This window comes from Microtus oregoni, unplaced genomic scaffold (genome assembly GCF_018167655.1).
Source record: "Microtus oregoni isolate MIOR12 unplaced genomic scaffold, Mior012 000082F_ref0000272, whole genome shotgun sequence".
Classification (NCBI taxonomy): domain Eukaryota; kingdom Metazoa; phylum Chordata; class Mammalia; order Rodentia; family Cricetidae; genus Microtus; species Microtus oregoni.
In genome coordinates this window covers 1,054,444-1,080,880 of record NW_024544542.1, presented here as the reverse complement: position 1 = coordinate 1,080,880, position 26,437 = coordinate 1,054,444, and the positions used below count along the sequence as shown (strand labels likewise).

General features: G+C 43.9%; 1 protein-coding gene and 1 long non-coding RNA gene across 3 annotated transcripts in view; one reads left to right on the top strand and one right to left on the bottom strand.

The window, feature by feature from the left end:
- Window positions 1-14,938: 14,938 nt before the first annotated feature.
- Window positions 14,939-19,503, bottom strand: LOC121441857. Its single transcript, XR_005973512.1, has 3 exons — window positions 19,470-19,503; window positions 17,751-17,797; window positions 14,939-16,833 (listed from the first exon to the last, which is right to left on the bottom strand). It is a non-coding gene; the product is annotated as an uncharacterized LOC121441857 (long non-coding RNA).
- Window positions 19,504-19,556: 53 nt separating this feature from the next.
- LOC121441856 (microtubule-associated protein RP/EB family member 2) overlaps window positions 19,557-26,437 on the top strand; it is a 142,963-nt gene continuing 136,082 nt past the window's right edge. Inside the window, exon 1 of one of the 2 annotated variants that reach the window (XM_041643179.1) lies at window positions 19,557-19,630. Coding sequence is in view for 1 of the 2 variants with exons in the window: in XM_041643178.1 (XP_041499112.1) it covers window positions 21,105-21,140 (36 nt within the window). In the remaining variant the exon portion in view is untranslated. Of the gene's footprint in view, window positions 19,631-21,014; window positions 21,141-26,437 lie in introns of those variants that run through there. The other variant, XM_041643178.1, reaches the window with a different exon arrangement.

The following is a 26,437-nucleotide window of genomic DNA, read 5'->3' as shown; positions in this document are numbered from 1 at the left end:
TCAAAATGCTCCCTGAGCCTAGTCCCTCTGCATTGCTGTTATAAGCATGCCTCTCTCTCCAAGTAACACATCCGTGCTGGGGTTTGCCCATAAAGCTCTCTAAGAAGAAAAAAAATGCCCAAAGACAATAAGGAGAAAATTTCTGAATGAGACTGCAGGGAAGCGTGCCTATTTTGTTCATTCTTTAGTCCCTTTTTTCCGGTCCTAATTAGGAGACAGAACTATATGTGCCCTCATGAGTCATGAACAGTATAGATGGTTTTTTCTTGTGTGTGTGTGTGTGTGTGTGTGTGTGTGTGTGTGTGTGTGTTTGGGGTTGTTTTGGTTTTTCAAGATAGGGTTTCTCTGCGTAACAGTACTGGCTGTCCTGGAACTCACTTTGTAGACCAGGCTGGCCTCCAACTCACAGAGATCTGCCTGCCTCTGCCTCCCAAGTGCTGGGATTAAAGGTGTGCGCCACTACCATCCAGCCCAATTAGATGTTTTGAAGGAAAGAAAACACATGGCAGTGAGGTAACAATGTTGCTGTGCCTCCAAAACAACCTGCTTGGGACTACCTGGCAAGGCTGGTAGGGACTGCCCGGCAAGGATCCCACCACTGCAGGGCTTGCTCTCCATCCTTTGTTCTTATTTCAGTAAGCTGAGCCAAATCCCCAGAGCCAATGCATAGTCAAATGTAGCAGCTGGATTTCTCAGGAGGCCCAGGGGCATTATTTCTAATTATTCAGAATGAGATGGAGACAAACATTTTTAAATGGTAATAGTAAAGGCAAGAATTAATCAGATGGTGTGGTTTAATGTACTATTTAAGTGATGTTTTAAATGGAAAGTGAGTAGCATTTTGCTGGAACAGTTGTGGGCTTCCAGAAACTTACTTCAAGGCTGTCAGTTCTGATATTCTCATGTATGCTATATTTCTTCTTTTATCACTTATGTGCCATATTCTAACGAAAACTGTTATTTATGAATTCCGGATTGTAATTTGGCAATTAATCTTCATCTTCCTACCTTAATGTTGCAGGAGACACACAGTGTTGCTTCTATGGTCTTCAGTGTATTCATTAGCTGAAACAATAAAGTATGTTTGTATAAAAATACTCTCTTAGAAGCAGGCGAGATGGCTCGGCTGATAAAGTGCTTGTCATACAGTCCTGGCAAGCTGAGTTAATGTCTGAAGCCATATAAAAGGGAAGGAGAGAACCAGCTCCATGAAGCTGGTCTCTGACTTCCACAGGAGCGCCATGGCACACCCACACGTCCACACCCACACGGTATGCACACAGCAATAATGATAAATAAAATTTTTTCAGAGAAAATTACTGTCCTAAAGGATGTTAGGGGAAAAGGAGAGAAGCTAATGAGATGCATGCATTATGGAAGTAGATGGGATAGGGTGGAACTATTAGGGAAGGGAAGGAATCTTCTCACACTTCTAGAGGCTGAATTTGGTGGTGGGGGGTTTCTGTTGATCAAGAAGACACCAACTGTATTGTCCTAAAATTTAAGTCAGGTTTACCACTACTTGAAAAAACTTCAGGTTTCACAGGTTAAGGGCACAGTCTAGGAAGACTAAAAATCCCAGCCTCAAATCCAAGGACAAATAAGAACAAAGTCTAAAGACATGGATGGAAATGTCTCAATGAAACCATGTCTTTGCATGCTAACCAAAAATTACTTAGGAACAATAACAACTAAAATCCTTGGTGACATAGTGTATAAACGGCATGTGTGCACGCTGCCTGCTGGCACCTAACCAGCAGGAGGCGGTAGATGAGGACCACAAACTCTTCTTCGCTGAGATGGTCAACATCCTCACACTTCTACTCAGAAGTTTGGGGGCCAACGGAATTCCTGTAACACAAGCCATTCCCCAGGAAGATCAACTCATGCCTACCATCAAAGTCAGTTCTGACACCCTTGGGAATAGCATCAGGCCTCCCTAGTAAGGGTGTACCCTAAAAGACTCCTTCCTACTTCAGATCCCAGCCTCAAATCCAGGCCTCCGGATTGTAGGTGGGTTTGTTTTGTTTCGTTTTTTGTTTTTTTCACTCTTTGCTCTTTGAGGGGTCACCACCCATTTCCCAAATGAATACACAGTGACTGATTCTTACTTATGAATGCCTGGCCTTAGCTTGGCTTATTTCTCCCCATGCTTTTCTTAACTTAAATTATCACATCTACCTTTTGTCTCTGGGCTTTTATCTTTCTCTACCCTACCCTATATACTTTTCTTGTTGCTCCGTGGCTTAGTGTGTAGGGGGTGACTAGTAACTAATGTCCTCTCCTCCTTTTCTCACTCTTCGATCTTCTCCTCCTGATTATTCTCTCTGCATGCCAACCCTGCCTATCATTTCTCCTGTCTAGCTATTGGCCATTCAGCTCTTTTATTAGACCAATCAGGTGTTTTAGACAAGCAAAGTAACACAGCTTCACAGAGTCAAACAAATGCAACACATCTTTGCATCATTAAACAATATTCTACAACTTAAATGAACGTAACACATCTTAAGCTAGTATTCCGCAGCACCAGCTTCTTTGAACAACTATTTTAAGTTAGAAATTGGGTTCCCACCATCTCCTCCCAGGGTTTGACTATTTTCTACAAGAACTCACAGAGTTTAGGAAAAACAATTTGCTAACGGTTACTAGTTCCCTACAGAGGAGACTACAAAGGCTACAGATGAATAACCAGGCGGAGGTTGGACACAGAACAAAATACAGAGCAAAGCACTGGAAGTTCCCCTGCTCTCCCTGGCTCACCAGCCTTCTTGCATCCCCATGTACTCAGCCACCTGCTGGTCAACCCTGAACACCATAGTCCAGGTATTTTTATGGAGGATCCATCACGAAGACATAATCTTTTACGAACAAAATCCCTAACTCTTTGTTCCTGAAGATGAGAATGTGTCACTGAAAATCCCAATTTATACTCATGGCTTGGTCTTTTTGTTCATCTATGCCATCTAGGAACCCAGCAAGAGTCACTTTATTAAAACAATAGATGCTCCCGTCATCCAAGGGATAGATGCTCTGTGTTAATCCCTGGATGGCAAAGAAGGAATATCGGAACAAGTGCCATTGGTGGACTTGCTCACTCCTATACTAGGAAGTAAGTAGCGTTGTAGGGATTGTCTGCTGGGAGACAAGGGCAGAGACCAGACATTTTAGATCACACCGAGCAAGGAACTGGGGGAAGTGGCGTGGGTGTATAGTCACAGCTTACCAGTAACAAGTTTCTCATGAGCTATGTGGAGAAGACTGAAGGTTGAGGTAAACATCATGCTTTGGTTTCACAACAAAATAGCAAAATGTCTACAATTTCTTTATTTATAGTTTTTAAAGCTGACCTGAACAATAAGATTGTAATGAGAAAATACAGAACGAAGTAAGAGAGAGTTATCGTGAAACGAATGAAAACAGAGAAAGCCCCACAGAAAGAGCAAGTAGTCACATGGAAACACAAAACAGGACACACTTTCAGAGAGATCACACACAAACATCACTCCAATGTTAGGTTAGACGCTAGGATTGCTTGTCGGCAATGGGCAGTGAAGGCAAGTGGAGTCCTCAATAGTATTGTCTCATTACAGATGGCAACCAATGTTTAACTGTTATTATAATGTGTCTTTAAAGAAAAAGATTGTTTTATTAAAAATTTTTCATACATTTTAATCATGTTTTCTCCTCCCCAACTCCACTCAGATCTTGCTTGGCCACCAAGGAATGGCACTAATTAAAAGGATTAGGAGGCGTGGCTTTATTGGAGGAAGAATGTCACTGGTAGTGGGCTGTGAAGTTTCAAAAACTTGAAATAGGAGTACCCAGGGCTCCCGGGCGGGCAGCAGTTCCTTTGTTTCTGTGGCCTGCCTGCACCAAGCGGGGTAGGCGCTTTGTCTGCGAGCTGCCCAACCAGCACGGAGGCCTGATCTTTCGGCGCCAGGAGACCCAGCATTGGGGTGAGTTTCTGGCCCACGGCGCCAGCCTGGGACGGGGAGCTCGGGGGTTTCTTGGCCCCCTGTCCTGCTTGGGCTCTCTGCAGGGCCTCTACTCCCCGGGTGCTGCCTCTTTCTTCCTGGCCCACCCAGCTTCCGTCCAGAGCCCTCCCCACTTCGCCCCCACTGCCCTCTTTTGGCGCGTGGCATCGCCCAGCCCAGCCTATCTGGGCGCTGAGTCCGAGTACCCGGGGCTCCCGGGGGGCAGCAGTTCCTTTGTTTCTGTGGCCTGCCTGCACCAAGCGGGGTAGGCGCTTTGTCTGCGAGCTGCCCAACCAGCACGGAGGCCTGATCTTTCGGCGCCAGGAGACCCAGCATTGGGAGAGCCAACATTGGGGAGAGACAGCGTTTGGAAGGCAAGGAGACCTAATCCGGTAAAAGAAGATCCATAGGGAGCATTTGAAAGAAGAGATGGGCCGACGTCAAGGCAAGAATTCGCCCAACAAGCTGAAAAGCAACATGAAGCTACCAGAAACAAGCGACCTCTCAACGGGAGGACAAGAACCCCTTAATCAAGAGGAAGGAGAAAAGATTGACTTCATGAAAGTGATTGACACCCTTAAACAGCATGTAAAAAACGCCCTTATAGAAATGGATGAGAAATATAACAGAAAGTTTGAAGAATTGAATAAATCAGTGAATGATACCCTAGAAAACCAAGGAAAAACAATCAAACAGATAATGGAAACAGTTCAAGACCTGAAAACTGAAATGGAGGCAAAGAAGAAAACACAAACAGAGGGCCGTCTGGACATGGAAAATCTAGGTAAACGAATAGAGACTACAGAAACAAGCATAACCAGCAGAATACAAGAGATAGAAGAAAGACTCTCGGATTCTGAAGATACCATAGAGAAAATAAACACACTGATCAAAGAAAACAGCAAGTCCAACAAACTCTCATCACAAAACATTCAGGAAATATGGGACACAATAAAAAGACCAAACCTAAGAATAATAGGAGTAGAAGAAGGAGAAGAAGGGCAGCTCAATGGTCCAGAAAATCTATTTAATAAAATTATAGAAGAAAACTTTCCCAACCTAAGGAAAGATTTTCCTATGAAGGTGCAAGAAGCATACAGAACACCGAATAGGCTGGATCAAAAAAAAACATCCCCTCGCCATATAATTATCAAAACACAAAGCATACAGAATAAGGAAAGAATATTAAGAGCTGCAAAGGAAAAAGGCCAAATTACTTATAAAGGTAAACCTATCAGACTTACACCTGACTTCTCCATGGAAACCATGAAAGCCAGAAGGTCCTGGATAGATGTACTGCAGAAACTGAGAGACCATGGGTGCAAGCCCAGATTACTATACCCAGCCAAGCTTTCATTCACTATAAATGGAGAAAATAAAATTTTCCAGGATAAAAACAAATTTAAACAATACGCAGCCACATATCCAGCCTTACAGAAAGTAATTGAAGGAAAATCACTAACCAAGGAGTCCAACAATGACCACAATAACTCAGACATCTAGAGACCCTTCACCAACACAAAACAAAGAAGGGAAACACACAAACTCTATGACTAAAAAAAAATGACCGGAGTTAACAACCACTGGTCATTAATATCACTTAATGTCAATGGACTCAACTCACCTATAAAAAGGCACAGGCTAAGAGATTGGATAAGAAAACAGGATCCAACATTCTGCTGTTTACAAGAAACACACCTCAACCACAAAGACAGGCAACTACTCAGAGTAAAGGGCTGGGAAAAGGCCTATCAAGCAAATGGACCTAAGAAACAGGCAGGTGTGGCCATACTAATCTCTAACAAAGTTGACTTTAAACTTAAATCAATCAGAAGAGATGGAGAGGGGCATTTTATACTCATAACAGGAACAGTTCATCAGGATGAAGTCTCAATCCTGAACATCTATGCCCCTAATATAAAAGCACCCACGTACATAAAAGAAACATTGCTAAAATTCAAGGGAGCCATCAAACCGCACACACTAATAGTAGGAGACTTCAACACTCCTCTCTCACCAATGGACAGGTCAATCAGACAGGAACCTAACAGAGAAATAAGAGAATTAGTGGAGGTAATGAATCAAATGGACTTAACAGACATCTATAGAACATTCCATCCAAATAGGAAAGAATATACCTTCTTCTCTGCAGCTCATGGAACCTTCTCGAAAATCGACCACATAGTCGGTAACAAAGCAAACATCCACAGTTACAAAAAAATATTAGTAACCACCTGTGTCTTATCAGATCACCATGGATTAAAGTTAGAATTCAACAATAATGCTACCCCCAGAAAGCATACAAAGTCATGGAAACTGAACAGTCAACTATTGAACCATAGCTGGATTAAGGAAGAAATAAAGAAAGAAATTAAAGTCTTCCTGGAATTCAATGAAAATAAAGAAACAACATACTCAAACTTATGGGACACTATGAAAGCAGTCCTAAGAGGAAAGTTCATAGCACTAAGTGCCCACTTAAAGAAAACAGAGAAAGCTCACATTGGAGACTTAACAGCCCACCTGAAAGCTCTAGAAAAAAAAGAAGCAGACTCACCTAGGAGGAGTAGAAGACTGGAAATAATCAAAATGAGGGCTGAAATCAACAAAATAGAAACACAGAAAACAATACAAAAAATCAATGAAACAAAAAGCTGGTTCCTGGAGAAAATCAACAAGATTGACAAACCACTATCCAAGCTAATCAAACGGCAGAGAGAGAATTTGCAAATTAATAAGATCAGAAATGAAAAGGGGGACATAACCACAGACACAGAGGAAATTCAGAGAATCATTAGATCTTACTACAAAAGCCTATATGCCACAAAATTGGAAAATGTAAAGGAAATGGATACTTTTTTAGATAAATATCATATACCAAAGTTAAATCAGGACCTGGTGAACAATCTAAATAGACCTGTTAGTCGCGAAGAATTAGAAGAGGTTATCAAAAACCTCCCTACCAAAAAAAAGCCCAGGACCAGATGGTTTCAATGCGGAATTCTACCAGATCTTCCAAGAAGATCTAATACCTATACTCCTTAATGTATTCCACAAGATAGAAACAGAAGGGTCATTACCAAACTCCTTTTATGAAGCCACAATTACTCTGATACCAAAACCACTCAAAGACTCAACCAGGAAAGAGAACTACAGGCCAATCTCACTCATGAATATCGACGCAAAAATCCTCAACAAAATACTGGCAAATCGAATCCAAGAACACATCCGAAAAATTATCCATTATGATCAAGTAGGCTTCATTCCTGAGATGCAGGGCTGGTTCAACATACGAAAATCTATCAATGTAATCCAGCATATAAATAAACTGAAAGAAAAAAACCATATGATCATTTCATTAGATGCTGAAAAAGCATTTGACAAAATTCAACATCCATTTATGTTAAAAGTCTTGGAGAGATTAGGGATACAAGGGTCATACCTAAATATAATAAAAGCTATATACAGCAAGCCGACAGCTAACATCAAATTAAACGGAGAGAAACTCAAAGCCATCCCACTTAACTCAGGAACACGACAAGGCTGTCCACTCTCACCATACCTCTTCAATATAGTGCTTGAAGTTCTAGCAATAGCAATAAGACAACATAATGGAATCAAGGGGATTCGAATTGGAAAGGAAGAAGTTAAACTTTCGTTATTTGCAGATGATATGATAGTGTACATAAGCGACCCCAAAAACTCCACCAAAGAACTCCTACAGCTGATAAACAGCTTTAGTAATGTGGCAGGATACAAGATCAACTCCAAAAAATCAGTCGCCCTCTTATACACAAAGGATATGGAAGCAGAGAGGGAAATCAGAGAAGCTTCACCATTGACAATAGCCAAAAACAGCATAAAATATCTTGGGGTACATCTAACCAAGGAAGTGAAAGATCTATTTGACAAGAACTTTAAGGCATTGAAGAAAGAAATTGAAGAGGATACCAAAAAATGGATGGACCTCCCTTGCTCTTGGATTGGGAGGATCAACATAGTAAAAATGGCAATTCTACCAAGGGCTATTTATAGATTCAATGCAATCCCCATCAAGATCCCATCAAAATTCTTCACAGATCTGGAGAGGACAATAATCAACTTTATATGGAAAAACAAAAAAACCCAGGATAGCCAAAACAATCCTATACAATAAAGGATCTTCTGGAGGCATTACCATCCCTGACTTCAAACTCTATTACAGAGCTACAGTAATGAAAACAGTGTGGTACTGGCATAAAAACAGAGAAGTCGACCAATGGAATCGTATAGAAGACCCGGATTTTATCCCACAAACCTATGAACACCTGATTTTCGATAAAGGAGCTAAAAGTATAAAATGGAAGAAAGAAAGCATCTTCAACAAATGGTGCTGGCACAACTGGATGTCATCTTGTAGAAGAATGAAAATAGACCCTTATCTATCACCATGCACAAAACTCAAGTCCAAATGGATTAAAGACCTCAATATCAGCCCGAACACACTGAACCTGATAGAAGAGAAAGTGGGAAGTACCCTACAGGAGCTGGGCACAGGAGATCGCTTCCTATGTATAACCCCAGAAGCACAGACATTAAGGGCAACATTGAATAAATGGGACCTACTTAAACTGAGAAGCTTCTGTAAAGCAAAGGACATAGTCAATAAGACACAAAGGCAACCTACTGATTGGGAGAAGATCTTCACCAACCCCACAACAGACAAAGGTCTGATCTCCAAAATATATAAAGAACTCAAGAAACTAGACTTTAAAATGCTAATTAACCCAATTAAAAAATGGGGCACTGAACTGAACAGAGAATTCTCAGCAGAGGAATTTCAAATGGCCAAAAGACACTTAAAGTCGTGCTCAACTTCCTTAGCAATCAGGGAAATGCAAATCAAAACAACTTTGAGATATCATCTTACACCTGTCAGAATGGCTAAAGTCAAAAACACCAAGGATAACCTTTGCTGGAGAGGCTGTGGAGGAACGGGTACCCTCATCCATTGCTGGTGGGAATGCCATCTTGTGCAACCACTGTGGAAGTCAGTGTTTCGGTTTCTCAGGAAATTCGGGATCAACTTACCCCTGGACCCAGCAATACCACTCCTGGGAATATACCCAAGAGATGCTCTATCATATGACAAAAGCATTTGTTCAACTATGTTCATAGCAGTATTATTTGTAATAGCCAGAACCTGGAAACAACCTAGATGCCCTTCAATGGAAGAATGGATGAAGAAAGTATGGAATATATACACGCTAGAGTACTACGCTGCGGTAAAAAACAATGACTTCTCGAATTTTGCAGGCAAATGGATGGAAATAGAAAACACTATCCTGAGTGAGGTGTCCCAGACCCAAAAAGATGAACATGGGATGTACTCGCTCATAATTGGTTTCTAGCCATAAATTAGGGCCACGGAGTCTACAATAGGTGAACCTAAAGAAGCTAAGTAAGAAGGTGAACCCAAGGAAAAACATATAGTTATCCTCTTGGCTAAGGGAAGTAGACCCAATTGCCGGGGAGAAAATTAGGATCTTGGGGGTGGGGTGGGATGGGGGTAAGGGGAGATGGGGAGAGAAAAGGTAGAAGGGAAGGAGGGGGGATTTGGGGAATCAGGAGAATTGGGATAAAGGAAAGGTGGATAGGGGAGCACGGAACCACAATTCTTAGTTAAGGGAACCACTTTAGGGTGAGCAAGAGATTTGACCCTAGAGGAGCTCCCAAGTGCCCAACATGAGGTTCCCAGTTACTTCCTTGGGTAGCTGAGGATTGGGAACCTGAAATGACCCTATCCTAGAGCAATACTGACGAATATCTTGCATATCATCATAGAACCTTCATCTGGTGATGGATGGAGACAGAGACGGAGACCCACACTGGAGCACTGGACTGAGCTCCCAGGGTCCCGGTGAGGAGCAGAAGGAGGGAGAACATGAGCAAAGAAGTCGGGACCACGAGGCGTGCACCCACCCACTGAGACAGTGGAGCTGATCTACTGGGAGCTCACCAAGGCCAGCTGGACTGTGACCGAAAAAGCATGGGATAAATCCGGACTCTCTGAACATGGCGAACAATGAGGGCTGATGAGACGCCAAGGACAATGGCACGGGGTTTTGATCCTGCTTAATGTGCTGGCTTTGTGGAAGCCTAGCCAGTTTGGATGTTCACCTTCCTGGATATGGACGGAGGGGGGAGGACCTAGGACTTACCACAGGGCAGGGAACCTGGACTGCTCTGTGGACTGGAGAGGGAGGAGGAGAGGAGTGGGGGGAGGGGTAGAAGGGTGGGAGGAGGGGGAGAGGGGTGGGAGGAGGGGGAGGGAAATGGGAGGCTGGGAGGAGGTGGAAACTTGTTTTTTGTTTATGTTTTTTTTCTTCTTTTCTTAATAAAAAAAATTATTAAAAAAAAAAACTTGAAATATGCCTAAGAGTTGTCATGGTCATGGTGTCTCTTCACTGCAGTAGAACATTAACTAAAATAAAGATTTATTCCATCAAAGACCAGGTCTGTAGACCCAAGAAAGTTCCTACATGTATTAACCTTGCTTTTTGGCTTCTGTGGTTTCACTTCTTCCTAACTGTTCTTGCAAACTGAAGTATGTCAACCAGGATGTGGGTTTTGTACATAAAAGACAAAGAACAGTGAGGCCTGGGCTTCATGATTTGTGCAAGTTCCTCATGCAACCACTGGCAAGACAGACTTTCTATTCAGCTTCTCTAGTGGACTAACCTCACAACAACTGATAGTTTTAGTATAGGCATCAGGGCAGACATCTGTGGTTTCTCAGAATTTGCAGAACATCCGTCCAAGACCTTCTGGCTCTTAGAGTCTCCACTGAGAAGTCAGGTGCAATTCTAATAGGTCTGCCTTTATATGTTTTCTTTTTCTTACAGCTTTTAATATTCTTTCTTTGTTCCATACATTTAGCATTTTGATTATTATGTGCTGAAGGGAATGTCTTTTCTCCAGTCTATTTGGTTCTTCTTACATGTTTATTGGTACCTCCTTCTTTAAGTTGGACATATTTTCTTCTATCATTTTGTTGAAAATATTTTATGTGCCTTTGACCTGGACTTCTCCTCCTTCCTCTATTCCTGCTATTTGTATATTATTTGGTCTTTTCATGGTGCCCCAGATTCCCTAGATGCTTTGTGCCTGAACTTTTTTAGATTTAACATTTAATTTGACTGAGGTATCCATTTCTTCTACCTTGTCATTAAATGCCTGAGAGTCTCACTTCCATGTCTTGCAATCTATTGGTGAGGTTTACCTCTCAGGTATTTGTTTGACATTCTTAATTTTTCATTACCAGTTTTATTGCAGTTTGGGTTTTCTCTAGTGATTCTATTTTTTTGTTAAAATTCTACTTTCATGTCTTGAATTGTTTTCATTACTCCACTCAGCTGTTTGTGTTTTCATGAACTTCACTAAGAGATTTATTCCTGTTCTCTTCAAGGTCCTTGAAATATTCACACTTGCTGTTTTGAAGTCCCTGCATTGTGCTCCAGTTGTATTACACTTTTCATGGTCTATTGCACTAGGGTTTCTGGTTTCTGGTGGAGGCATATTGTTATGGCTGTTCGTGTTTGTGTTATTCCGTTAGGGTCTAGTCATTTGGAGTTATGACGCTTGAAGTGTTTCTCTTCTGTCTTTGTTGGGTGGGTGCTTCATTCTTTAGCTGCTGCACAAGCATGGTGGCTGCGATGCCCCCGGTAGAGAGTGTCTCTACAGGTTGGCCAGTAACAGAAAGAAACCTAGATGGGCTAGGAGGAAAGACTAGGCCTTTCTTCAGAAAGGTGCTGAGAGGGTTGGGGTTTGCACCAAGAGGTGGAGAACACAGGGAATGGAAGGAGACTGCAGAAGGACAAAGAATAAGTCTAGGGAGGCAGGGATGAAAGGGCTGGAGGACCCTGGGTCCTCATTAAAATATGGAGCCACCAGCGAATGGAGGTGGAGTGAAAGGAGGGCCTCCTACACGCAGGTTCCTACAGGACAGAGAGTGAGGACAATGGAGGACAGGAATGACGATGAAAATCACCTACCTGAGTTCCAGCCCAGTGTGCCCGCTGAGCGTCCCTGTAGACAGTGTTTCTGTGGATAACTAGGTGACACAAAGAAATGGGCATGGGCTAGAGGAGAAGGCTGAGCGGATCAGCAGAAAAGACCTCAGCTGGGTTGGCACAAGCTGTGTTTATGTTCCCTGGAAGTAAAGGTGGGCTGGGAGGAGGAGTTTTGTGGGTACAATGCACTAGGACAAAGAATGAATCTGAGCCAGTGATGGTGGTACACACCTTTAATCCCAGTTCTTAGAAGGCAGAGGCAGGTAGATCTCTGTGAGTTCAAGGCCAACCTGGTGAGCTAGGGCCAGAAAAAAATAAAAGAATAAATCTGGAGTAACCTGGACGATAAGGCTAGGGGACTCGGGTCCGCACCAAGAGATGAAGTTTCCAGGGGATTGGAAAAGATATTTTAAATTCATTTAGAAAGGATTATAGTCCGAGAAATTAAAGTTACTGTAAAATAAACGTCTCTGAGATCTCCTGACTTTCAGATTTTTATCTGTAGCACCCCCCCCACCTTCCTTCTGGGATCCCTTGGGCACCTCTGATTTAGCGTGTCCTGAACTGAGCTCTGTATCCTGCTTGACATCATATTTCATCATCTCCAGTTTCACTGTCCATTCAGAGTGCAAGATGGCAAACCTGGAACTAACCACACACACACGCACGCATGTGCACACACACACACGTGCACACACACACACGTGCACACACACACGTGCACACACACGTGCACACACACACGTGCACACACATACACACACGTGCACACACACACGTGCACACACACACGTGCACACACATACACACACACGTGCACACACACGTGCACACACATGCACACACACACGTGCACACACATACACACACGTGCACGCACACACACGTGCACACACATACACACACGTGCACACACATACACACACGTGCACGCACACACACACGTGCACACACACGTGCACACGCATACACACACACGTGCACACGCACGTGCACACACACACGCACGTGCACACACACGCACGTGCACACACACACGCATGTGCACACACACGTGCACACACACGTGCGTACACACACGCATGTGCACACACACACGTGCACACACACACACGTGCACACACACACACACACACACCTGCAGACCTCTGCTCTCCATCATGCCACTGTCTGAAGCCAGGTCATCACTGTGACTCGGCTCTTCCCCTCTTCACCCCTTACTGTTGAAGCCATCTTCCAAAAACTGGGCCAGATCCCAGATGACTTTCCTCCAATACTGTTTCTGTTTCCTTTTTCCTACATACTTGATGGAGGAAGGTCATTGGTAATAAACAAACTGCCTTGGCCCATTTTGATAGGCCATCCCTTAGGTGGGTGGAGTAGGCAGGACAGAACGCTGGGAGGAAGAGGAAGTGAGGTCAGAGACTCCACAGCTCTGCTCTCCTGAGCAGATGCCTCAGCAGAGACGCCATGCCCCGCTCCCGGGATGAAGCTCCGACCCAGGATGGACTAGGCTAGAATCTCCCCGGTAAGCGCACCTTGGGGTGCTACACACAGATGATTAGAAATGGGCTAAATTAATATGTGAGAATTAGCCTAGAAGAGAATGGGCCAAGCAGTGTTTAAAAGAATACAGTGTCCGTGTAATTATTTCGGGGCATAAGCTAGCAGGGCAGGCGGCTGGGGTGTTGGGGACGCAGCCTCGCCGCCGCCCTTATTACTTCACATACTCCTCTAAGCAGAACTTTTATCTCATACTTATAAGTTCATCTGTAAATAATACAAGCATTTGTGGTATTGTAGTCATATATTACACACATAAAATATCATAAAATGTAAAATTGGAACCCTGAAATGAAAAGGAAGTAAATTCTATTTTGTAAGCTATTTAAAAAAGAGGTAAAATCTATTGCTATCACCTAAATATTGTTTAGTGAAAGCATTGTGGGTAAATAGGTTTCATAATCTCGGAAGTTTTTATTTCTTTGAGACAGACTATCTCTAAGCAGACAAGGCTGACATGGCCTCCAGTTGTAATGCCCCAGCCTCGGGTTCCTGAGTACATAGATGGCATATGAACTTCACCATGTGTGGCTAATTTTGGGAAGCTGCGTTGTGATAAGGTCACTTGATAAATCTGAGTGACACCGCAGTCCATTTTGATGTTTAGTGTGATGGTTCTGAGGGCCTCTAACTGTGCTTCCCAGGGAGCTACATATGCAAACAAGGGGAGGATATGATTGGCTGAAATTATAATTGTTCGGTTTTCAAAGGCACAGGTTTGGAAGGACTCTTCTGAGAATGTATTAATGTTCACACTGTTTCTGCTGTCTTCGATCACTTTAAACTCTCCATTTTCACAGGCTGAGTTGGTCAAATTAGATAATGTAATGAATAAATCTATTAAGTGCTTGTCAACAACTGACAAATGGAAGCTTTCTTTAAGAATTAGTAGAGAATTAAGGATGCTCCTTGATGCTGTCGAGCCCAACCCTCCCCTCAGAGTTCCTTGAGTTTGGTAAACAGATGCCTGTGGATCTGCACATCCATACTCCTTACTGGTAAAATCCAAGTCCTCTCGACAAACTAATGAATTAACGGGACTTCTGACTTTAATGTGCACTGTGATAAGGCAGTCATAGTCATTCAAATCTGGGATCCCTGCAGCCCCTAATGTTATGGCAGGAGGGTTTGAGTTCAAGGCTAAACTGAGTGATTGAGCAAGACCCTATCTCAAAACAAGAACCAAAAGAAAAAGGGCTGGGGTTGTAGTTTGGCAGTAGAATCCTTGCCTAGCATGGACAAGCTATCCCAGAACTGGGGAAATACAGTGGGGGCAGGGAAGGAGAAAAAGATCAAACAGAAGCATTAAAAATTATGCACCCACCTTACTTCTTTGTATGTGACTTTATTTCCAGCGTGTCATAAAATGATAAACACTTTTGATACAGAATGACTTTGGGTCCTTCGTTACACTTTAAACAAAGCCTATGTTTCATAAACACATTATGTAATGAGCACATTTCCTCTTCCATCCTGTTTCTTTATGGGGGCATCAAAGTTGGTTACGATCAAAGCTCGAAGCTAGGGAGACACTTACACTGGACTTCCTTACACTTTTTAGCCAAATCACAAACATTTGCTCCTAGGAATCCAGACATGCTTTGGAGTTGGTGGACTGGATGCTGCAGACAACAGCAGGCAGTGATTCCAACACACTGTCATCTGACGGCACTTTTACTCTCCATCCTGACAAAGACTGTCAGATACTGGTAATGAGCACCTTCTTCTCAGTCTTGTTCTTATCAGCCATGTATTTACATGTGACTCTTTACAGCATATCTCCTGAGGTTACAAATCATATCTAAGACAAAATTACAACTCAGCAAAGACTCGAGGGGGGTGGGAATCAGTCAGACAGAGAAGGGACTGAGCAAAAAGTTCACAACTTAATAGACTCTGTGTCTCCTTAAGAGCCCTGTGTGATGGATATTTGTAGAAATGTGTAGTAGAAGCTGTCAGAATATTAGGGAATGGTCGTATTTTACAAAGGCATATACTGGGAAATAGTTCTATACAGTGAAGTCATTGACCCATGTATTCAGAGACTATACAAGATTTAAACCAGAACCATGACTCAGTACCCTGCAGCATATAATATCTTATACCTGCATTGCACTCTAGATTTTACAACAGGCGTTAGAGTTTATCTCATAAATATATGAAGTATGGGAAGATATACGTGGTAGATTTAGCTAATACAATTTTAGGCATTTAGCAAAACCCCCAAGGTATTCTGAAAAGCATTTTATTTTCCTCATTTGTGAACTTCTTTTTAACTTGAAATGTTGTAATACAATGTTCCCATGAACATGACCAGAGAATTCTTGGTCAACGGTATAGTTTAGACAATCATGTGATAACCTGGGATAATTTTATCCTGATGACCTTCCTCTATTTTTTTTGTTTTAAGATTTCATTCTTTATATACACAGATTCATCCAAGGTTTTAAAAAATACCATAATTGCAATCAAAATTAGAAAGTTGTCTTGTGTTGTTGTAGCCTTACACATTTAAGGCATTTAAGGTGGGTACGCTACCTGGGGAACAACCAGGACAGTACACTGCAGATGTGTCTGGCTAGTCAAGGCCTGGAGTGGACAGACCTGGAGTGCACTGACAAGTGTCCCTCTTGATAATACTGTATGACAACAGCATGACATTAGTGCCCCACTCCCCAAAAAATGCCACACAGTACTGCAGTCACCCAACTGGTCATTTCTGCTAACCTCCTGCTGTAGCTAAGCTCTTTAGTTTAATTTTATCCCCAACTTCCTCTAAATGGATCCCTGTGGGTGATATTATCATCCACAGTCACAAACTCTTTACTTTCCTCTTCCTGTTGAGTGCATAGCTCCTTAAAGTCTGAACTTAACATGACTTCTTTTAAACAATGAAACTGAAAAAAGCCTTGGGTCACTGGTGAGTGAAGGCACCCGGGTTTGTGTCCAGTTCTTCTGCTCCCTTTCCTGCTGTGTGCTCGGGGAGCTGTCCAAGGATAAAGCAGGCTAGAAAGACAATCACCTAGGCCAGCTTCCCTGGAGTCTGTCCGTGTGTCAATCACTGGGAGTTTGGTAGCATTTGTTGCAGCGGCATGGTCTGTCCTATTGTGAGGGACACAGTCTCTCCCCAGTGGTGTTCCCACTGATCGTCCTCCGGGCGACAGCTCACAGCTGCTCACGTGGCTCTTACACCAGTAAGTCACCTTCACACACGAGCTGATGACAGTCACTGTTGCAGACAAAGTCTAGAGGAAATACCAAGGAAGAGCAGCAGGATGATGGCTGAGATAAATCATGTTGTGTGCTTCCCACCCTCACTGGATCCCTAGATTGCTAGCGAAGGACTGCCCAATACAGGACATCATCTTGATCAAACACAGAGATGTTATCAGTTTTATGAGAGGAAGGAGTTTAATTTTGACCACAGCAAAGGCTACTGGGAAATTCAGTGAAAATGCATAGTAAATATTTGTGATCTGTGAATTCGAGGCCAGCCTGGTCTACATAGTGAGTTCTGGGACAGCTGGGCTATGCAGAGACATCCTGTCTCAAAAACACCACCCCACACCTACCCCCCAGCAAACAGCATAGTAATATCAGCATAAGTTTAAATCAAAGTTATTGCTGGCGTGGTCTGAGAGGTAGTACAGTAGCAGAATGCTCGCCCAACACCTAAGAAGTCCCAGGTTCAAACCTCAGGACCATGGCCAGAGTTTATTCATCATCACAGAATAACAGAACCTAAAGACTTGAGTGCTAAAGCCACAACTAACATCCCTCCCCCAATTTTTTTTTTCTGACACAGGATTTCTCTGTGTAGTCCTGGCTGTCCTGGAACTCACTCTGTAGACAAGGACTTGGGAAGACGTTAAGGATGTAGCTATGGATTCAGAAGTGATCTCTACACACTTAACAACTGAACTAAAACATGAATTAAATTGTGAGGCAATTGGTAGAGAGGGGAGGAATTAATCTTAGAAACACCTATATTTGGGGAAGAAAGAAAGGGGAGCAAGCAAGGAACGGGAAGTCTAATGACATCGCCATTCATCCTGAGAGCTAAGAATACCAGATCTTCATTAATAAAGCCATTTACATTTAAATTTCAAGTTTTTTAATGAGGAGGGGAAATGTACAGCTCCCGAACAACCCATTTACTCACTCCAATATTAAAATAGATTACCCATCCAGCAGGCAGCTGGGCATTATCTGTAATAAAAAGCAAAATGAATTTTTAATTCAGTGTCTGAGAACCAATTCATCATGATTTAAAATAGAAAATGAACTTTTTAAACAAATGATTTGCTCTGCACCGTGACCATTCTCACTTATGGCACACACATCTGCACACCTGCATGTCTGGTATACTGTGGGAATGACCACCGTTTGTAAGGCGACTGCCTTATTCCTATATTATCCTGCACCAGACTGCTTCTTCAAGCATGCTTGAAGCATGCTTGGACTTCACATCTGCAATGACCCAGCAGCTAGTTAGCTCACACTTCCTAAACGTTGGTCTGTTGGGCACTATGCGGGTCCTGGTTTATCCCTCCGGACTCTGCAATGAGCTGGGTATTTATGCTGTGCTGGTGAATATCATCAAATTGACGGGATCTAAAATCACCTAGGAGACAAATCTCAGAGCACGTTTGTGAGATTGGATTAACCCTGGTAGAAAGACCCATCCTAAACGTAGGGAGCACCAAACCATAGGTTGTGGTTTCAGGATGAATAAAAAGGAGAAAACAAGCTGCCTCACACTCCTGCAGCCTCTTCTTCCCTGCCGTGATGGAAAATAGACCCCCCCCCCTCCCCAGAGGTGCGTTTGCTGGCCTTTTCTCATAGCAACACGGAGAATAATAAATACCAGTCCCATCTTACAGCCTGAGAGTCGGGCAGCCAAAACGCAGCAAGGGCCAGCTAGTGTCGAAGAGTACACTCTAAGCCTTGTCCTTAACGTGTGTTCCTCAAACTAGCCCTTACATCACTTAGGAGTTTACCAGACACAGAAACTCTCAGCTCAAGGCTGGATCCACTCACATTTGAATTTTTTTCTAAAAAAATCCCCAGCGGATCCTTTTGAACGAGAAACGGGGTGAGTGCTGGGCTGAGGTCAACCCCTCTAAGGATTTTTAGTGACAGCTGGCGGAGATGCATTCTTCTCCTTAGTTAGCAGGGAGAGTGGGAGCATCAAGATGAGGCTGACCCTGTTCCCCGGGGACTAAAGGAAGGAGTCCCACAGCAATTTGTTTCCAATGCAGACACTGGAGAGTATTGCAAACAGCAGGGGTGGGACCACTTCCAAGAACAGCAGATACTGAGCCTGGTCTTGAGGCCTAACATTTTTTTTTTTTTTTTTTAGTTCGTTTCATTAAAAAACGGCTGCTGTTCCATATGGACAAGTGCCCACACCAATCATCTTCCGGAGGGAACTTCCCCAGTCCGGAACCTATTTTCCAACTTTAACTAAACATCAACAGAATCAAAAGGTAGGTTTGGAACCTCCATACAGTGCACAGTTACTAAATCATTAATCGCGCTATCCGACTAGGAGTTGCTTCTTTTAATTAATGGTGCTTCTTTTAATAAAACTAGGTTGTCCCTCCTTATCCAGAAGTCCCTAGGAGTGAGTGCAAATCGTTTCGGGGTGCTATGCAGAGCCCAGGTGCAGGTACTTCATTCAGGGTGGGACATCGCCTTTGGATCCTCGGCAAGCTTCGCCCTTCTGCTCCCATCTGGTTGCAGCCATCGGCTCTCTCCATTTCTTCCCCAACCCCCACACTTTTCCCTCTGTCACCAGTTCAGCCTGTCTGACCCAGAGTTCCTCTGCGAATCGCCCTGAACCCGAGGGTCCCCTCCACTGCTGGGGTCTCCACCTCACCCGGAGAAGAGGCGGCGCCCAGGGTCTCTCTCAAGTGGACTCTGACGGTGGCAGACGGCGAGTCACGTGAGAGTGTGGAGGCGGAGCGTGGCAGGCTGAGGGGGTGGAGAAACAAAGCCCCCAGCTGTCAGCAGAGGAAGGAGGCGACAACGCCGGAGCAGGTGAGTCAAGTATGTTCAAAGCTGTACAGCCCTGGCGCACCCCGACACCCTTTGCCCTGGGTCAGTCCCTCCCAGGCCCGGGATTGGCAGCGCCTCCCCCACCCACGCCTGGGTCTGCGATCTGCAGATCGAGGAGCAAGCGGATCTCGGGGTCTCCGAGCCCATCAAGAAGTTATCCTGCCAGGGTTGTGCACGCAGCCGCATTCTTACGGGTCGCCCCTGTTTTTTTGTGGCGGGAGCTAAAGCGGTATACCCCAAGAAAGGGAAGGGAGTCAGAGCTGCCACGCTGGCAGACACAAAGTGCACTGGCCGAAGAGTGACGGCTGGGGCCACCTAGGAGAGGGGGATTTGTAGGTGCGCGCCCTCGGAGCTCGGCCCCTCCTGCTGGAGCACTGGGACGCGGGGGCTGAGAGCCCTCGGAGCTCCTAAAAGCTGCGCACTTTGGGGCAGACCAAGAAGTGTACCGCGCGCACCCAGTCTGGAGTACATTTCGGGATCCCCAAGCTCTGCTGCTTCCCTGGTGCGTCCTGTCCGGGGACAAGGGTCGCACGACTGGGAATGATCACTCGTGGATCCGGGACTTGGGAATCAGATGGGTGTGTGGCAAGAAGAGCGGGTCGCTAGTCTGCGCCTGAGAGGTTCTCCAGGGAGCACCGGGCGGGGCGAGGGGGGTGCTACTCGAAGACCAGCACTCTGGTTTGGAGGGGCATTCTTCAGTCTACCCTTCCAAGTGCTCCGCCGAAGCCAAAGTGATGCCACAAAGGCCCAGAAAGCTGGGTGGGTTCAAAAAAATACCCCCCACCCCACCCCGCGCGCGCGCCTTTGAACCTGAGCCTTAGGCAACGCGGTCTTCAGACCGGAAAGAGCAAAAGGGTCTGGTCACCACTTAAGTCACTTTGCCAAGCCAGTGTCAAAGGAGCAGCTGCAGCCTTGGAGGAATGGAGCTGCAGCCATTGGACCAGGAGCCTTTGTCTTAACCTCCAGTCCCCCTTCTGCTAGCCCTCGTTGGGTCAGTGGCGCGCAGAGTAATTAATATTCCTAACATTAACTGTCCCTTCACCTCAGCACCAGACGGCCCTGCTGTCCCTCCTTCCACCTCCTACCCCCTCAGCGGGTGTTCACTACTTGCTCAGGTCCAATCCTTTCCTGGAAAAAAAAAAAGTAAATAAAGTGATCCGGCCCCACAGGGCAATAAAATGACTGCCAAAAGCACTACAGAGGGGTCAAGGCAAAAAAAAAAAAAAAACAAGGGTTAATTAAGTAAATGCCCACACCCGCGTGTGCAGTAAGCAAGGAGTGGAGGAACTTTCTTGATTAGCATAAGTATCTGCCCCGGGGCCGTGGTTCAAGGCGGAGGCACTGCCCTAGCTTAGGTAAGTACTAGAGAAGTCCAGTCTTGAGTGAGATCTGAGCAGGACCTGCTTCTGACCTGAGAGGACCGCAGGGGTGCGACTTGGCGGAACCAGACGCTAGGATGAAACAGATCAGAGATCAAAGGGGGATCAGAAAGGTAATGTGGGGTGCTTCTCTAGGACACCCAGCAAAGTGGGGGCGGTGGTGGGGAAGGGCGCGTCCAGGCAGGTAATGCCTGGCTTTGCTGTCACTTTTGTCTCCCATGCTAACACATCGGTTAGGAAAGTGTCATGTGTCACTGATCTCTGAAACAGGGTGGTCTTTAGGTAAGCTTCCTTTGCGCGGGCTCTGATCGCCAAACATGGCTTCATCATGGAATCACCTGAGGAGATTTGGAGAGTCCTGGTATCTTACTTCCCATCCTAAACCATTTAAGTCAGATTGTTGGTGGAGAGGGGGCAAGAACTAGGCATTCTTGGTATTAAACAAAACTTCCAGATGATTCCACTGGATAGCAGGTCGAGAACCATTTCGATAATAGCAACGTGGTTGTGTTACAAGATATCACTTTAACTACTTGTGTGGGAGAGAGAGAGAGAGAGAGAGAGAGAGAGAGAGAGAGAGAGAGAGAGAGAGGAGATACTGAAACTGGGGTGCCGGTGACTCACACCGTAGGGCAAATGACTGTCATCTGGAGGCCTGAAAGATTGTGGCATCTCTCTACAGCAATCTTTTCCCCTTCCCTGCCTGGGGTCTGGTTATTGCTGGATGTTTGGAAGTTCGCTGTCCATGCCTGGTGTGTGCACTGTTGTTAAGGGAAACGGAGAGAAACTTTCATTCTGGTCATGACGTCTGTGGAGCAGGCAGCAGGGAAACCCAGCAGAAATAAACTGTGAGCAGCTGGGTGAGTCAGCAGGCTGCACTCCAATGCCCGCCCTGTGAATGGGAAGTAATTATGGCTTGTTATTGACACACAGAACACACGCCACTCCTCTGAAAGCACATCTTGCTGTCTGATCAGGCCGTTTGCTTGCCAGAACCTCTCCCTCGTCTACCTGCTTTGAATAATACTAGCTGCTGTTAGCAGGGAAACCGAAGCCAGCTAGACAGCTTGTCCTTTGTAGAAGGCATATTTCAAAAGGCTTCCGGGAAAGTGTAAAGTAGTTTGGGTTATCTCAGTTATAAAAAAAGAGAGGAGGACCGGGCAGTGGTGGTGCATGCCTTTAATCCCAGCACTTAGGAGGCAAAGGCAGGTGGATCTCGGTGAGTTTGAGGCCAACCTGGTCTACGGAGCAAGTTCCAGCCAGGGCTATACACAGAAACCCTGTCTTGAAAAACAAAACAATACAACAACGACAACCAAAGAAGGGGGGCTTTGCAGGACGTACATTTTAAATTTTTTAAAAAGGGCATACACTATTTGATGTGTTCAGGGGTGAAGTCAATGAGCTGTTTAAAAAGAAAGTTTATTTCATTTGAAATTCTGTTTGCTACTGATCAAAACTGTGTGTGTGTGTGTGTGTGTGTGTGTACGTGTGTGTACTGCCCGAGTGTACCTATGCACGCTGGGGATGGAGCCTAGAGTCTTGTGTGCTAGGCAAGTGTTCTGCCAAGTTGCATGCATCCCGAGCTCATAGGTGTTTAACTTAAGGAGATCAGACTCAAGTCAAAAAAGACAAGTTCCACATTTTTCTGTCAGATACAAACCTTAGGCTTTAATTTTTGTATGTGTGTGTGTATATGGAGGGCGGAGACATGGAACTAGAAAGGTGAACATGAGAGTGAGAACATCTTAAGAGGGGAAGGAAAAAGTATAGTAGACTACATGGGACATGAAGACGAGAGGACTTTCTGGGGGTGGGGGAGTGTAGAGGATGCTACAGGAGGGGCAGGAGGAAGATGGGATCGAGGATCAAAAAAAAAGTATGTATGAAAATACCATAATAAAACCCGTTATTTTGTAAACTAATGAAAAACCATATGCTAATTTTTTAAAAGATGGCAAAAAAAAATAATCTTAAACCAGGTTCACATCTATAATCCCAGTACTCTGAAGGCTGAGGCAGGAGGATTGCAGTGGAATTTGAGACAAGTCTAGGTTTTACAGCAAGGACCTATTTATAAATAAATAAAAACTAATACCCAAAGGATGACTCTCAGATATTTTATTAAAATATATTTATTTTCCCTCTTTTTTGTTGTTATTAACTTTCCCTTCCTTGCTGTCCTTGTGCCCCGTACATCACCGTCATTATGCCATTGACCAAATGCTTCCTTTCCCTATCCTCGGTTTTCGGGGGACCAGCCTTGCCTGGACTCCACAAGCACTCAGCACGGTCAGATGGTGCATTCCACCTGAACCTGTACCACAGTACCTGTGTGTACACTGCTTGGGACTGTGTTTTCTCGTTTATGACAACAGGCCTTCCAGTGCGGTCACAGGGCTCTTTGTCTGAGAAATCTGCTCATTTGTTCTCAAGACTATCAGAATGTGAAGAGATCACTGGGCTACAACACCTCCTAAGTACATTCAGCTTCATTAATTTCCAAGATACATAATCTGGATATGGAGGAGCCAAGATTGCTACCAAATGAATAATGTGGGACATATTAGCTAATATGTTCCATAAGCTTCCTTAAGTACCAGTGTGCTTTAAGCATAAATAATAATTGTTATAACATTGGAATCACACTCATGGATCAAAGAATCCCTTTCACAGAAGTTCACCCTCTTAGAAAAAGAGCATGTCCAACTGTGAGTGCCTTAAGGAATTCATTAATGAAGGAGTCAGTTCAGAATTGGTTTATAGTTAACCTGCTTTTATTCTCATCTGCCTACTGATCCTACTGATCTTTTTTTTTTTTATTTATTACGTATACAGTATTCTTCCTGCAGGCCTCATTATAGATGGTTGTGAGCCACCATGTGGTTGCTGGGAATTGAACTCAAGACCTTTGGAAGAGCAGGCAATGCTCTTAACCGCTGAGCCATCTCTCCAGCCCTCTGCCTACTGATCTTAAAATAGAACATGAATGTAGCTTAGTGGGAAAGCACTGCTACATATATATATAACATGTAATATATGATATATGGTATATATCATAATATATATACATAAGGACAAATGCATTTCAGTATATTTAAAAGTAGGAATATCAATTTATTTTGACAGGAACTATGCCAAGTAAATAAAGGCTTATAGGATTTTCCCAAAGCTGACATGATGTAAATAGATCCATTCTTATTTTTTTTAATTTTTACCATCTTTTGGGGGAGCGATAAGAAATTGAGGGGCTACAGTGCTTAAGGATCTATGCAGAAGATGGGGTGGAAAGATTCTAAGAGCCAGAGGTGGTGGACTACTAAAGGAAACAGCATTTTCCGAACATCAGAGGAATAAACCAATTTTCAAGTGACACTGGGTTTATCAACCGTATTCCAGGGCAGTCTGCGTGCGCAGGAGTAGTTGGCCAGCACAAAATGGATTCAGGCTTTCGGTCACTTTGCTCTTTTGCTGGCTTTTTGTTTTTGCTTTTGTTTTTTGTTTGGTTTGGTTTTTGACAGGGTTTCTCTGTGTAGTCCTGGCTGTCCCAAGACTCACTCTGTAGAATAGGCTGGCCTCAAACTCACAGAGATCCACCTGCCTCTGCCCTCAAGCACTGGGATTATAGGCGTGGCTCCACCACCACCATGCTAGCATTTTGTCTGATGTTTGTTTTGTTTTGTTTTATAAGAAAGAGATAACAAGAAGTTGGATGGGTGAGGAATGAGGAATCTAGGAGGAGATGGGAATGAAAATGATAAAAATATTAATGATAAAAATAAAAAGTTTTCAAAACATAATTCAATTTTCTAGAAAGAAAAAAAGTCACATAATTACTGTTGGCCAACTCTACGCCCTGGCATAAAGATTGAAGGGAACTTAAATTTACGGCTTCGCATAATTCAGGGACCCACAGTCTATGGCCCACCATCTATCTGTTCTTAGAAGATTAATCTTTTCAGCTTCTCATAGCTAAAAGGCACCTAAAGAAAAGAATTCAGAGACCTTGGAAAATATGTGAAACTCAAAATGTTGGCTCCAAAATAAAGTTTCTTTGTACTGCCTCTTACCTGTTTGTTCACGTCTTGCCAGTGACTTCTGTCCAGCTCTGCCATAGTGGGAGCAGTGTGGAGGATGTGTCGTCCACAAAGCCTAGAACTCTGGTGGCATGTTAACAGGAGAACTTGGCAGACAGACTGGAGTTTACATTATCTCCGTTCACTCCAGTCTAAATGAGCGCTTGTTCACTCAAATCTTTTCAGCCTAATTTTTTTCCTTCTGATGATGCAAACAAAAACCTACTAAACCTAGATCAGATAATCACTAAAGATAGAAGAGTTTCTTTTCATATGTTTGTATTTTATTTATGTTGCAAGAATGTCACATTCCCAAATAATGTGGACTTCATTAAAACAGTTAAACACGGAAGTTCTGACCCTAAATAAGCCTGAATATACAATATTAACCTGCCGTTGTTCCTAGAGTTCTAGAAGAATGTGAAACCATGTCCCCTTGCGATCTCACGCTTTAGCCCTTTAGTCCTGGGGACTGCCCTTTCTCACTGTGAAGTCTCGGCTGACCTAGAACTTGCTCTACAGACACAGCTTCTGCCTCCCAGTGCTGAGATTCCAAACATGCCCTACCATACCTGTCTTCTGTGGTGTGTGTATGCTTATTGTTTCATCATGGGAAGGCATAAGTTTTGAGATTTGTTCAGCTATGGACAATTTTCACCATTACTTTATACACTTGAGTGTGGTGGGAAGCTTGGGGGAATGACACTGCTTTCTTTTCTGAAGTCAACAGTAAACATAGAAAATAATATCTACATAATGTTCCTAACGCTGCTGAGGTTAACATTATCTTATTACATCATGCCAGGTACAATTGCTTTAGGCTCCAAATTCAACAATAGATAAGATAGTGTGATGGGGAATTCGTGTGAGTCCCTCTACCAGGGCTGGACCAATTACTACTGATTAGGACTCAAGTAGGCTTATTGAAAAGCGTAACTTCATTGATAGGAATTTGTCTCCGCCTCTTATTGTGCTTCCTGACATGAGACTTCCTTCAGTCAGAGGACTTCCTCCTTTGGATGACTTGTCACTGTCACAGGTGAAGAATTTGCAAATGAGTTTCACTTTAAATAGAGCCATCTTTATTCCTTCCAGATCTGTCCACTTGAAATTTAGGAGCCAGAGTGTCCCCTTCTTCATTAAGTTCAACCAAGTGTTAGTGTAAAATTTGGGGTGACATGAGTCAAGTCATTCTAAAAAACAAAACAAAATGATAAATTCATTTACTCCATCTCGAGTCGCTGACAGTAATGATTGTCTTCAGAGCAGCCATACCCACTGGCCTTCCTGGAGTAAATGAGGAGCTGCCCTTCAGTGAGCTCCCCTGGTGGTCC